This window comes from Cataglyphis hispanica, chromosome 20 (assembly GCF_021464435.1).
Source record: "Cataglyphis hispanica isolate Lineage 1 chromosome 20, ULB_Chis1_1.0, whole genome shotgun sequence".
NCBI lineage: Eukaryota > Metazoa > Arthropoda > Insecta > Hymenoptera > Formicidae > Cataglyphis > Cataglyphis hispanica.
This window is the reverse complement of record NC_065973.1, coordinates 2,555,875-2,571,498: the sequence shown is the minus strand read 5'-3', so window position 1 is coordinate 2,571,498 and position 15,624 is coordinate 2,555,875. Positions and strand designations below refer to the sequence as shown.

General features: G+C 33.8%; 1 protein-coding gene and 1 long non-coding RNA gene across 9 annotated transcripts in view; one reads left to right on the top strand and one right to left on the bottom strand.

The window, feature by feature from the left end:
* LOC126856896 (glutamate receptor ionotropic, kainate 2-like) overlaps nt 1-15,624 on the top strand; it is a 135,658-nt gene that overhangs the window by 101,384 nt on the left and 18,650 nt on the right. For all 8 annotated transcript variants that reach the window (XM_050605882.1, XM_050605879.1, XM_050605880.1 and 5 more), the window contains one exon: nt 4,535-4,639. In XM_050605882.1, coding sequence (XP_050461839.1) covers nt 4,535-4,639 — 105 coding nt within the window. The remainder of the gene's footprint in view (nt 1-4,534; nt 4,640-15,624) is intronic.
* LOC126856996 (uncharacterized) lies at nt 12,287-13,612 on the bottom strand. Its single transcript, XR_007688432.1, has 3 exons — nt 13,055-13,612; nt 12,590-12,668; nt 12,287-12,394 (listed from the first exon to the last, which is right to left on the bottom strand). It is a non-coding gene; the product is annotated as an uncharacterized LOC126856996 (long non-coding RNA).

The window sequence follows — 15,624 nt, the reverse complement described above, 5'->3', positions numbered from 1 at the left end:
TTTCGAAATGAAAAGCTGACATCTGAGACACTACGGTATAATTTATCCGTAACGGAAGCAAGTCTTACACAACAGTGTGTAACACAATATAGGATGTTTAGAGATGGTTAACTATCACATAGATCCCATTCCAGATAGATAGTTTTGATAGTCAGTGATAGTCAGTAATAGACATAACAAAGGATGGTTAACCATGGGAATTTCGATAGAGATAAGGAACAAGTATTGACGAGGAGATGCGTCTCGGGAATTACATTTCCTCCATTACTGATACAGACATTATACTGTCAACAAATAAAGAGCGAGATTTCACCGCTCGAGATATAATGCGAATTAAAATATTATTTATATTTTAAAAATTATCATGCTCTTCTCTAAAAAAAAATCGCGATTGCATATTGACAAAGGATACAAGATGGAATATTTCAGACACACCCCGTGTAGAAAGGCATTAATTACGCAAATTGACGTGACCATAACTGCGAAGTGGAACGATATAGCGGAGTGTAACGTAATATTGGAGGCCATCGTGCCATTTTGCCGCCGCATTCCGATTTGCAACCGGCGAATCGTGCACTTTGCGTAGAGACGCGACGCATTGGATACCGTTCGCTTTTGCAATTCAAATTGCGGACAGATGCGGTGAGACGTCGTGTATGAACGCGTTTCTATCCGCAAGGCGCGAAACTAGCCCGCGTTATATTGCTACGTCTACATTTCAAGTAGGCGATTGATTAAGTGGCGCATACGCGTCCGCAATTCCGTTCTACCGAATTTCAATATCCTTGCTGACATTTGTAGCAGATGCGACGGCGACAGCGCGGCGCGATAACGATATTAAGCGGCTCGTCTGTCGCAAAGTATCATAGAGGTAAAGATGTAATAAAAATAATTTGCAATTAGAGGTAATTCTCAATTCCAATAAATGTTAAATGCATGCGTAGTATTTTATTATAAAATCTTTATTTTATATTAGAGTACCTGTGCATTACACAACGTATAGACTAACGTAGTTAAACCATATATGTATTTGCAGTTGATTTTATCTTGAATACGTTAACGTAGTATCAAACTAGAGAGATCTCTCGATTAGAAGCTTGATTAGCTACACTATAGTACTATACGAAATACGCGAGTCTATTTCCCGGCTTCACAGACGAGATTTTCTCACATTGGTGAGATCAAACGCGCCCGCTTTTATTCCTCCTTTTCGCACGTATTTCCTTTTACCCGGTATATACTTAAGAGCGCGTACGATTTTTGGAAAGAACTAAGTAAGATGTAACTATTCGTGTATCTAGCGTCGATATCTACATTCCAGAACTACTTTCGCCATAAATCCCGAACTTCGGGATTGGGCTAGGTATCCGGCTGTTGCGAAACTGCAAGGGCGCACTTTTATCACGATGAATAATGTATAACCCTGCGTGTAATAGAAACTACGTCCTTGTATAGAAATAATTAATTCCAATGTAATCGTGACGAGAACGGCTTCCGTAATGTAATACCGTCGGCTTTACCAAATGGATAACTTTAAAAGAAAAAAAAAATATATACGCGCACACAGTGTGTTTGAATGTTTAAAATGCTTCAAATATTTAATTTAACGAGATACTGCGCACGAGTACGCGATTAAAGGATCTGCCGATATCGTGATACCGTAGGTGGAATAATCAGGTGTGTTAAAACCTCGGAACTAGAGAAAGGATGAGGACACATCACGATTATTAATTATCTAATATTTATCTCGATTCGAATCAGAGCGCATAAGTCCTTCTCTGACAGTTTACACAATCGTTGATACGTTGATGAGCGTGCAAACGCGCCCACACACATATGGAACCCGGTGTGGAATTATGAGAGATCGCGATACGAGTCGACGAAATTTCTCATTTTCGTCGAGACCCGCGGACCGTGCCGGTCGTTACAAAGCGACCGGCACTATGTTATTCGGACGGCGGTATTAATTTTGTCAGATGATCATTAATAATGCTCGCCGCAGTCGTCGCTCGCTCCTTCGCAATCCCCTCCTCGCCTTCACCCTTTTCCCTTCCCCCTCGTTCGTCGAGAGCGAAACCGAGGACGGAAAAATGATGATAAAAAGGCGACGGTCCGTAATATGCCTAGAAACGGCGTCGTATTTTAGCGACTTAAGCATAGTTAAGCGGCTCTCACCAAGAAATCCACAGTCTGGTACGTCAAAGCGAAAATTAATCAAACTACGTCTAATTAGGCATTTTAATTATCATAATATATTTCTGAATCCTCTTTTATAGGCTAGTCTGTTTTGTTTCTTTCCAGAAACTTTTTTTGCATTTAAAGCTCACTTTAGATTTTATAATTATATAATTTGAAATCACAGACTTCTAATAGAAACCTGTTTTCAACACACAGAGATTTCTCTATTTATGACTTCGTGTTTCACATATTCGAAATGTGCAAATATTTTGCTTGTTCAAATGTTTTATCACACGATTTTATGAATTTGATCTCGAATTTTATTGCGATTTACATATAGTTTCAAAATACTGTTAAAAAGGCAATTTTTTCGAGCAGAAATATTATTTTACACACTATAAATAAAATATAAATATAATATTAATTTGCAATTTAATGCAACAAGTTTTGGAGTATTCGTTGACACGCAGAATATGCAAAATGTTACACGAGATATTAATTTTCCCTGCGTGATTTCATCTGAATAGAATGATGTATCGATATTTTATTTTTTTTTTTTTTATCTGAACACGTTGATGAATGGGATATCGTTTGTCGGCGCCACGTGAAAAGGTAACGAAGCTAAAAAACGAATGAGCAAAACGAAAAAGCCTTGTTCGCGATGTATCATCGTCGTCATGAAAATTATTAATTGACAAAAAGCGATATTCTCAATAGAAAAATGTTAAAATAAATAATGCAAACATCACGTTCGCGCGCGCGCATATAAATTTTTCTCGCGAAATCCTATGTGAAATTTATATCGCGCACTTTTTCCGATGTATCTCTGATTGCAGCTTTAATCGACTTCCGGCACGTTTGACTTCTCCGCCGACACATCGAATGCGCGAAAACAGCATTGCTCGTTACTGCATACATTCATAAACGATTGACGGCGCGATGCATCCTGACTCGGCAATGGCGCCGTGCCTGTCATCGCGCGAGAGCATGTACGCCGCAACAAATTATTGCGACCGTCATTCACGGGTCACATAAATCACGCGCGAGAATTAGTGACGGCGCGAATTAGAAATATCTTTCGCAAAATGAACCGGGGATTTCACGCTGATATCGATCGTCATTTAATAAATCTTCGAAATCAATCTTCTATTCAAAGCTCGATGATTGCAATGCGTACAGCATTTGATATGCGAGCTTTTAGATTTTTATAAAACATGTTAATTTTTAGGACATTTTTGAAGCACGCGAGAGAACGCGAAGATGAAATTGTTAACGCGGATTATTATGGATAATGTTACGAAAATTTTTTAGAGATTCATGTGGCCTATTGTAGAATTGATAAATATGATTATTTTTATTTGCGAATAATTATATTTATTAAAACGCCATATTAGCATCGAAAAAAATATTCAACTTAATAATGAACTACTTTTGAATTTAATAAAATCATTATAAAAGAAATTGATAATTTATTTATTTTTTTTTTTAATTTTCAACTCTAAGTGTCACCAAAATAAATGTAATAAAATAATTGATGAATAATGTATTATTATAGATATTTTTTAGTATACCCGTGGAGAGAGAGAGAGAGAGAGAGAATAGAAATATGGATCAAGTAACAGTTATATTTTTGAATGAAATAAATTGATGAAAGACAAACTATCAAAAGATGCAAAGCTTTTAAATGCACAATGATTGAAACACAATAACTTTTCGAATAGATACATAAGACGTGAAAATTGATGTTACATACCGCTTTGCGACTAGATATCGACATTTCGTGAATATTAAGAACGCGAGTGCATAAATCGCGTTTCGCCGACGTCGCGCAATAAAATTGTCGCGCAACGTGTACCTTTTCGTACTTACAGGAAATATATAACGTACCATGTGATGTACGTACGCGCGGCAGAAAAGACAGGGGATTTCTCTATCTCGGGGTGCATTCCCAGGCCAGATATCCGCGCTCCCTCCGTCTCTCTCGCTGCGATGCAAGCCGGAAATAAATCTACCCGAACTGTCGTGACTTCGCAGACGCTGAAAAAGCAGTTAGATATCGCGCCAAAAATGCGTGTGCGCGCTCGAACTCTTCCTTTCCAGATGGCTTCATTCAATCGTGGAGTAGCACTACGTTTGACCACCTATTCGATCAGCTGTTTCGCCAACTGCGCGAGTAATGATTAAATAATTTTGCACGCGCACCTGTCGATCGAATGATTGGAAGCAGCTCGAATGATTTGGCAATCCCTATAATTATTATAATTACAGAAATAAATTAATGGAATGGCCCTCTCTTTCTCTTCCTCTTTGCTCGATTTTTAAGAATATTTTTTTATTATTTTCTTTTATTTTGCAGAAGGCCGATCTCGCTGTCGGTTCGATGACGATCAACTACGCGCGCGAGAGTGTCATCGACTTCACGAAGCCGTTCATGAATTTGGGCATTTCGATCCTCTTCAAGGTAAGTAAAACAATGGTTCACGAAACGATATCTCCCGGAAATGGCGTAGTAATCTCGTTGCACAAACTAGCAATTACATAGGCGTCCAATTCCGACCGAAGAGAGCGGCGCATTTAAAGCTATCTCTCTCGTATAAGCCACATAATGCCCGGTTTGCGCTGGAAATGGCGCCGCACTGATAGCTCATATTTTTATTTCCTCCACATCCCGACGTGCATTGTTGTCGGCGAATCTTGATTCTCTCACCCGTCCGGTCTTGTTGGTCTTTCCTCGCTCTCTCGTCCTGTGTATTTTTCCACGTCGCGCATCTGTTATTCTTATTTGCTTTTTTTCCACCGTATATCCCCTATTGTTGTTGTTAGGCTATTTTCGTTTTCGTATCCGACTCGCTCCACGCTCAACGATCAACGCAATCGATGAAAGTTATGTGAAATGTGACATCTCTGTCGATATTTCGCGTCTTCGTGTTTGTTTTTTCTTTAAATATTCACTCAACGATATGAAGTGAAGTGGTTGTTGTAAAAAACGAAACGAACGGCGCGTATGTTTTCGCTTTTTTTCGCTAGCTTGATAGCAAATCTACTAGCGGTATAATTTTATCTGAGATAATGCCGTCAGAATAATGGAGGGAATCGTTATCCATATGAGTGTAATTCCGTTTGACTTCGGTTGACCATAACTAGCCCTTATCTATTTGCCCGTAAAACGACCGTTGGTTGATAACGGGCATGCCGTATAATTTCCTCGTATTTTACCGAAATAGTTAGATAATAGTCAGATGCGTAAATACCAATTGTGTATTTATAAAAAAAATTAATAATTATTAACAATATATCGAAAAGTAAAATTTTTGTCAAATAATTTATTTATAAATTTATTTAAAAATAAAATATATTTACATATGTTATTTTGTTTATGTATTTTGATCAATTATATAAATTTTTGCAGATTGTAATTTGTCTTTGAAAAAGTGACAAATTAATCTGCTTATTTAAATTAATAAAAAATATGTACAAATTATTATACGAGGACAAAAGGAGTTATCCCATACCTTTGATAGATTTGATCCTTGTTATAACTCTGGTTTCGGTTATATAATCGCGCTATCACAATAATATCCTGACGTCTGGCAATGCATTCGCGCGTATCAGTGTACACACGTGTGTTCTCGCTTATAATGGCGCAACACATGTCCTAGGACTGTCGGCAGACTAATTAGAGCCGCTTTCGCAAGTGATGACGCGTAGGTGATTCAATAATCGGAATGTATCATCGATCGGCTTATGCGTCGAATTAGCGAACCGGTTAATTCAATATTTGTTCGATGAACCGTTTCCTCATCCATCACTCTCTTTTTCTCTTCCTACATCCAACTTTGATTGTCTCTTCTCTCAATTATATTTTATCCGCTTGAAGCTTTAATTATTCTCGCAATGTCCCGCAGGGAATTTCTTCCGACTCGCGGATTTCACTCGCGATCGATTCCAACGACAGCGCAGAAATCCCCTCCTGAAGTTTCGACTCGCGCTAAATAATTCGAGATGCTCGGATCTACGGAGTTAACTTCTCTCGGGCAGCTGCACTTTATACCGTAACGAGCGGCGGTGGGATTCGCTTATACTCCGAAGTTAATAATGGTATTGCACTGAGAATAGGATCACGAGTGCAGAGTAGAACGATACGATGAAGAAGTTAATTTCTCGAGCTTTTGTAATAAAATTTCCGCGACGACGAGGTCACCTCATCCCACTGTGTCACTCTCCGCTCCCAACCTAGGTTCTATCTCTAATTTTTCGGTCTTCCACGGAAAACCTGATCGGACATTCAGTCCGACGAAATTTACGAGCAGTTCTCGATCTCTTCGCCATTGTAGAATTTTTTTTTTTTTTTGTCTTTGCGTTTTTATCTCGCATCCGCCCTGTACTATAAAATAAAAGTACAATTCTCTTTCACGATATATTTATATATCGAGTAATTATTGTTATTTTATCAGACTGTTCTATTAATAGAGAACTATTAAATTCTATTAAATAAAATAATTGTTAAATAATAGGAAATAAAAGCGCAATTTCTATATGAAGAATCAATAAAATTAATAAATGTGTATATACATGCGTAAAAAATGTATTCCTCTTGTTGTCCTTTTCCGGATATTTAGCCTAAATGTAATTGTTTATATTTTTATGTTACATTTCTTTCTCATATCCTTTAATCTTTTTTTCCGTTAATCATTCACATAGATGATTACGATAATGGGGATTAGAGGAAGGGAGGGGAAAATAATTGCACATATTGTCTTGAAGATCTTCCACGCGACGCTAATGCCCGAATGAAATTGCATTTCAGCTCCTAACGACACAAGTCAATTGCTTAATGAAGATAATTAAGCAAATTGCTGTTATCCAGTCAAGCGGCAATGACGTGGTAATCTTCCATCGTGAATCATTGCAGAATTAATTAAAATAGACTATGTATTAAACTTGACAGAGTCTCTTTAAATGATTCTTACTTATAAATAAGGTCGAGATCGATAATAAGATCGAGATCAACCTTATAATATCTATTTTCAAAAACACATATTAAATCGATACCCGCAATTAAAATTAAATTAAATTTTTAATTTTTATTTATAATTTCTTTCGTTGTTATTTCTCCAATGATTTAATAGTTTTTAGTATTTTTTTAAATTCCTAATTTAATTTTTTTTAAATGTTAAGGAATTAAAAATAATCTACTTAAAAATAATCTACTACTCTTTAGATTAAAATTTTAGCTTTCTTCTCTTTTTGCTTCTATTTTATTTAAAAATATTAATACAATAAATATATAATAATTCTTGTATCTCTCTTAGTCTGACTTTTCCCCTTCGACCTGTCCGGCATGGGTGACCCTACCGATAACTATTAACGTTTTCGAGTAAAGCAAGTTTGATCTCTTTGAGAGCGATTAAATCCAATTTGCTATAAATATATGTTTGGCCAAATATAGGTTTTAAGAGAATCTGATTAATATATATATAATTAATAATATAAGGTATATCCCGCTTATATTCAAAATACAAGATTTTTTTACTCTGATTAATCAATCAGGCAAAAAAAAGGCTTAAAAAATAAAATGTTTCTCATATTTCTATTTAATCTAATAACTTAAGAATCCCTAGAATCCAAGACAGAGTTTATGAATTTTATTTATTAATCGGTCTCAGAGCGATTAAACTTATTTCATTCGAAAACGCTATATGTTACCGCCGGCATAGCTCTCAGGTTCATTAAAGTACACAAACCTCCTCACCCGGCAAATGCCTTCGTTAAGGTGGAGATACGGTAGAGGAGGAAAAATATGTGAGGATAGGCTTTTGCCTCTTCCTCAGAATGAGATATTTATTTTGTTTTTATTTTTATTCTAATATAAACAAAATAATAAGTATGATATACAAAAATAAATTTAATAAAATATAATACAAAATATAATCTACTCTGGTTTCCCTTCAAATCACATAAATCTTTCGCCTTTTATAAAATTGAAATTTAATAATTAAAATAATTTATTACAGGGAATTACACGAAAATGTCCAAAATATGCGTATAATAAAAAACATACTAGAAATTTTTAGACTAGACAAGGCTTTTTAGCAACGATTAATTACGCGATATTTATTATTAATAATTGATATACAATTATAAAGCTTAATAAATTTATATAATGTAAAGCGATCAAAAGAGTCATTAATAAAATTATCAATCATCTTTAATTGTAGAAGAAAGTACTTGTGCACTATTTTGCGCAAACTTTCAAAGAAAAAATTTAAAACGTAAAAAGATAGACAAAGTTTCGATGTGCGTCAACGATTAAATTATAAAATAAATCGCGATTTAAAATTTCCGAACAAACGCGACAAATAAATGAACCGATGATATTCGTAATATTCATATAGTGACACGCGTAATTTTTATAATAATTAAAGCTTACAATACACGCACGCGCGCGATATAATTGCTATCATTTTATGCAAAGATATTTCGGCAGACATTCGAGATATAGCATCCACCGCCCGATTTATTTTCCAATACGCGATTTTATACGAATGTCGCGATCAACAATAAGATATAGATTCTATCTCGCGGATGACTATTTTAACAAAATAAAATGGCTCTTTAAAGCCTTTAAATATTGTTATAAAAAATTGCCACGTTTTATAGAGAATAATAGACTCAACGATTTTAACAAGACCTTCCCTCCGCCGAGTGACACGCTGGTTAATATTCGACAAAGAGAAGAACGATCCTAAAAGTGGAGAACGACCAACTTGTCTTGTTTCTTTATCAGTTTTTGCAAAATCAATTCGCAAAGAAAAGTTAAGTGATCCATTGAACGTTAGAACCGCTGCAGGAAGGAGCAAAATTCCGGATCTTCCGGACTGCTCCCGATAACAATAATTTCGGTAATGAATCAACGACAGTTACCATTTATCTTCAATTCACGCGATTGAAAATTGCGCGAGAGAACATGTTCTTCTATTATTTAGAATTATATTTCTTTATTGGAAAATAGATGGATATAACAATTTTTTTATGAAAATGTGGTTACGAACGACTATATTTATGGATAATAAAATACATGCATCTTTATTGTAGCTAATGTTAAATATGCGAGTATAAATAATTCTCGGGTACCAACTGTTCGAGACGAATCGAACCCGATAACAGCAAAATTTAAAATATTTCAATTCAAATACTTTGCAAGATAAATCGATATAATTTCAAGTAATTAATTCTAAGCTATTTTCCTGTTAAAATAAATTAATTTGTCGATTTTTACTGATATCAGGGTACCCATTCGATTTGTCTCGAAGTTTTTAAATATCCGCACATTTTACATTATATTCATATACATATATATATATATATATTCATATATAATTTTGTATATAATATAATATTCAAAAAATATAAAATTCTTTAGGATGATATGTTGTTTTGCGCATGTATTTTATTATATATATAAAATAATACATATATACTAATCCAGGACTGATGTCCTAGAGAATGAAAGCAGAATGTCCAATATCTGTAAATAGTTTCTTAAAAGAAACCAAAAACTGATGTTAATATTCCAAGTGCCTAGAAATAGTTTCTTAAAAGAAACCAAAAATTATATTAATTAATAATTATTAAAATATATTCGTTCGTAACCATAATTTTTTTCAATAAAGTCAACAAAAACGATAGATAGCAATTTGAAATTATTAAAACATATAAATGTATACAATAGCTATATCCATGTTTAATCTACTGTTAAGTCTTTCTTTTTAATATAAAAATAATAAAAATAATAATAAATTATTAATAATATTAATAATGATAGAAAAACAGTTTTTAATAAAGAAAAAAATATATATTTTTCCTCTAAAAAAATGTATACCGTTTAAATTAATTTTTAATTCGACTTTAAAAGGCGTGTGTGGCATTCATCGTTGTATTACTACCGAAATCATTATTTTCAGGAATCGTCAGGAAAACCGAGAATTAATTCCATTCCTGCAGCGAAAATCCATAATTTTTAATAGACCACCAAACTAGACGTCGCGGATGGATCTTGCAAAAACTAATGAGAAATAATTCTCTACAATAAAGATCGTTTCGACTACTTGCCGCTACGAACCAGACAATTTTAATAACGTTCACCTGACGAGAGGGACAGCAATCGCGTTTAAGAACAGAAAGAATGGAAAGAACGCGGAAAAATATGTTCTCGTATTGTAATTTATTAATTTATTTTATAAATATTTAATTGCGATACGGAATTCGTAAATACATCAATCTCTAATTAAAAGTAAATCATATGTAAAAATATATACTAAATTACTCGCGATTCTGCAATCGTTAAATTTCGTGAATGACAAGCTGATATTTAACCGTTAATTTAACATCGAATCATGTTCTTATTTGATATTTTTTAAATTTTATATTAAAGAATTATGTATTTGTAAAATTTATAAAATATATATATTGAACTATATATATATATAAAATTTCCCGATTTTTTATTAATGACTCTTTAGTATAAAAATACACGCGTTAAATTTATGTGTATGAGAATATTTTTGCAATAAATACTTTTGAAACAAATATATCGTATATGTTAATTGAATTTTTTACATATTGTCATTATACATATCCTTTTGGGAATTTTTCGTGTAATTTACAAAAAATGCATATTTCATATTACTATTTCAATTTACACATAATTATAATATAATACCATTATACATATTTTATACATATTTTTTCAATTATATAGATTTTTACAATTATACATATATTAGACATATTTATATTATTAGTTACACAATAATTTTATAACATTTTTGACATAAAATATATATTACAACATATTAAAATATTTTATTATTATATTTTATCATAACATTTAATGTTATTGTAATTTATTTTTTAAAATTTTTCTGAGAATAAATTTAAGTTGAATATTATTATTATGTATTGTTATTTTATTTCTAGTTTTCTCTTTAATGTCCTAACAATCCCTATAGCCCTAACAGTCCTTATTTGCTGGCTGAACCAGCAGAAATTTGAGATTTAAAGAATGTCCCTAACCGCGTGCCCTAACCGCGTGCCCTAACCGCGTGCCCTAACCGCGTGCCCTAATCGCGTGCCCTAACCGCGTGCCCTAAACTTACATGTACCTCTCGCTAAGCATTTTGATCAGTATAAGCCGCTTATTTTGTAGACCAATATCCATTCTTCAGGCCAGTTGGACCTACCTTTCGTTGCTCCTGGCCACTTGCTGAATTGATCTCGAACAAGAGATCGAAAAAGGAAATACATATTCCTTTTATCGTTGATGCTATTTATTAGCCGGCGAATAGCCGCAAGATTTTTCTTGCGCTCGTAAGGAGATAAACTCCTTCTTTTGGCGGCTAATTATTGTCGCCAGCAGATGAGCGCAAATATTTTACGCTCGTTGACGATCGTACAATTTTACGATCGTTCGTTGAATATTCATTTTAATATAACTTTATTTTAACTGAGACAAAGCCAAATTATCAATCAAAATTTTGATTAAAAAATTATGATAAATATATAAATTTGATTAAAATTTGAATATTAATATATAATTTATTTAATAATATAATAATGCATATATATAATAATATATAATATTAATTTATATAATAATATATAATTTATAATAAAATAATATTAATCTACACAATATTTATGCCATTTATTATCATTATAATTAATTGATTAATTTTTGGTCTCTCAGTTAAACTAAAGTTTAAAAACAAAGTCTACAAACAAATTCTACAACTGGATGAGCTATAAGAAATTAGGATAAAATCGCCGTGCGTTATAAGAATGAATTACCATGACATAGTAAAATTGATAAAATTACTATCGTCCTTTATTCAATAAATTAGATAAAATCTACGAATTGGAAAAAAATATTTTCTATAATCTTCCTTCTTCTCTCTCTCAACTTAGACTTTAATTTATTTTTATATAATTTATTTTTTGCAATAGATACAATACATATTTAAAAAAACTTATTCAAAGTTGTTTAACTGAATCTGTTTAAGCTCATCCATTTAAAAGTAACGGATTTATTACAATCTATAATCTATAATCTACATCTACAATCTCTATGAATCCGTTACTTTAAAATTAAATAAAAGTTCATCACTCACCGGCACTGATGCGCAACAGCGGAGATTTGGTCTTGAGGCTACGTTGTCTGCAACACAAAGATATAAAATCCAAATTATAGCAACGCTTAAAATAATTAATATTTCAAAAAAATATTATTGTATACACCGAATTTTATATCCGATGCGTATAATAATAAGGTATATAAATATGCGTATAATAATAAGGTATATAAATATGAAATAATTTGATAAATAATTAATATACAAATAATAATACTCACCCTTGGGTTGCTCCGCCGGTGCAGGATGCCTCTCCTAGGCCTCCTCCTCCTCTCAGGATGTCAGGGTCGCTACGTTGATCTGAACATACAAATAGGAGATGCAAATTGTAGTAATGCTCAAAATAATTAATATTTCCAAAAATTTATTATATGCATTGAATTTTATATTTGATGCATGTAATAATAAGCAGATTAATAAAATACTTTTATAAATTTTGAAAAATCTACTAATAACTGTAATAATTTCATACAAAAGCTATTAGCTAAAAGTAGAAACTTTTACAAGATTATAGCTTTTATATATAAATATCTTTTTCTCTAATTTTCTCTTATTTAAATTATATAACGAAAAAATAAAATTACGCGATTAATTGCTTAATTTAAATTGCACGTTTGCAATTAATAATTAAATACAATTAATAGATATTTAATAGATAATTAATATAAAAATAAAAAATTACTTACCACAGAGTTGCTCCACCGGTGCCCGATGCCTCTCCTAGGCCTCCTCCTCCTCTCAGGTAGATTCACACGCGCGATTCTTTAAACGGCACACCCGCACTTTTATTAAAAAATACTTCCGCACTTTTACGCGCGATACTTTAAACGAAACTCCCGCACTTTCGAATTTCGGCACGATCGAACCCCGTTTCACTCGAGAATCATACTGCGAGTCGACAAGTCGGGAATTCACGATTACTCCGAGCTAGGGTTAAGCGAGCAAAGGAAGAAGACGAAATCGATTGATGGAATCGACGCTCAATTCTTGCCCGCGCTTGTTCTCACCGAGGGCCGACTCGAACTTCATTAGGAACGATCACAGAGAACCACCAAGTTTCTATCATACAGACTGAAACTTACGCTTATCATAAGGCTGAGAGACGGGTCGAGAATGAAGATACCCAAGTCCTAAGTGTCACAATTTAGATCACTTAGAAGATGAGAAATCAGCTTCTCTAGCGAGCGAAAATCGAACCTAATGAAACACAGCCAACTATCCTCAATGCGATACAGTACAGCTGATAGACGGTACAAGATGAGGGAACGACGATTCAAAATCGATCGAATTCTAACCGATTCGGGCCGAACCGTTCGTCGAAGCAGAGCGTGCCCCAACAGCCAATTCTCGAACCGAAGTTCTTGATTAACCGCGCGATCGTCGCATCTATACTATGCACGATCATACGTTGCTACGCGGCCGGCATTCACCTCAGCCGCGATACTGAGGCGTTTTAACGTTGCGTCTCCATTAATATATTAAATTTATTAATACATAAATATTTATATAATATATATAACATTAATGTTGTATTAACGTTACCTAATATCATATAAAATTAATTATATTAATAGGGTATTAATATATTACCGATAGCAACGCTGAGAGATATCCCAGTTAGTCGGCAACGAAGTACGATCCTCGCATTGTGAAAACGGGATAGAAGTCCGACGCGAAGACGCGACGACGCGAAAACGCGGTTATGCGGTTACGCGACTCTCTCGTTGCTCGTACGCTCCGATGACAAGCAACAAGGCAACGCACTAAGTCCTCCACAGATGTGCGTGCCACATAAGAGTCATTGTACGACTCGTGGCAATGCAGTATGGACACGCGACGCGACCGACGCGAAAACCGTCCGCGGCACGATGACGGAACACGGGACCGGCGCCGCGACGCGAAAACCGTCCGCGACACGTTGACGGAACCGACGCCGCGATAAGCCGTCCGCGGCACGATGACAGCACTAACGATACGACGAGCCGTCCGCGGCACGATGACAGCGACGACGGCGTTGGGTGCTTGGTTTCCCCTTCTCAGTAACCTCAGGAGGCCTTTAAGGCCCTTAAGGTACCATCCGGGTACTATGCCCTCCCACCACGCCAAGGTTACACCCTGGGAGGGTATTATACGTATATAATTTTGTAATATGATATATATCATATTACAAAATTATATACGTATAACGTGAGATTGTATTTGAGAATGATGTAAATAAAAGAGAATAAATAATAAATTACTCACCGTATACTGTTGCTCCGTACATCGCTCGATACTTTTCTAAGCTCTTTTTTCTCTTTTGTTCATCCTTTGCTGTTTAATCATGACACTTAGTCACTCGCAAAAACACAATTAATTATGGTTAATCGTATATACAACGATCGTACAATACTTTGCACGGCACTCCCGATCGAGAAACGATTGCACGAGATATACATTTTATTATATCACAAGAGAGTAATACAGAAGATACGATTCCCGCTTGACATTTATACAAGACCATGTGCACAAAAATAATATAGCAATCTTTTAATTAATTATTTTATGCTTGTATTTTAGAAAAAATTATCGTACGAAATATATTTGACTATAAGAATTAATTAAATAAATAATTATTATCCGTAAGGATCGATGATCAAAAGATCGTAACAAATTTTACAATTTTTATCTCTGTTAATTCAATTTTTACAATAATGGATGATCGCAATTTAGAATTTGAAAAAGATTTATATTTACAATTATTTATATCCGCAATACAGTTTTGTGTCTTTTATTAAAAGTAAATTAATCATTAATTGTAATAATTATAGTGATTTTTATTGTAATACTAATCGCGATTGCAATCGCGATCATTTAGGAAAAGTATTTAAGAATACGCGCAGCGTTTCGTACCACTACGTTACTGTCTGAGTGTCGCCGTACGAATGACAAGACCATATATGTAAACGTAAACAATAGGGCCACAAAGCCCTAACACTATGTTATTGAAAAGTTACCGAAATAACTTGCGCGCTATCATATTATATGTATACGCAGAATATTAAAATGTATAAAATATATTTGAAATTATGATTAATTATTAATTGAACGATTGATGTATCACGAAGCTTTTCGTTATGTTAATTACTCAATTTTACGATTTGATTGTTTAATTGCGCAATAATCTTAATCCGAACTATGCCGTCGAAGAATAAAGCATTGAACGAAGTATATTTAATTTTAAATATTTTTGAAGAAATAATTATTGCTTATAAGA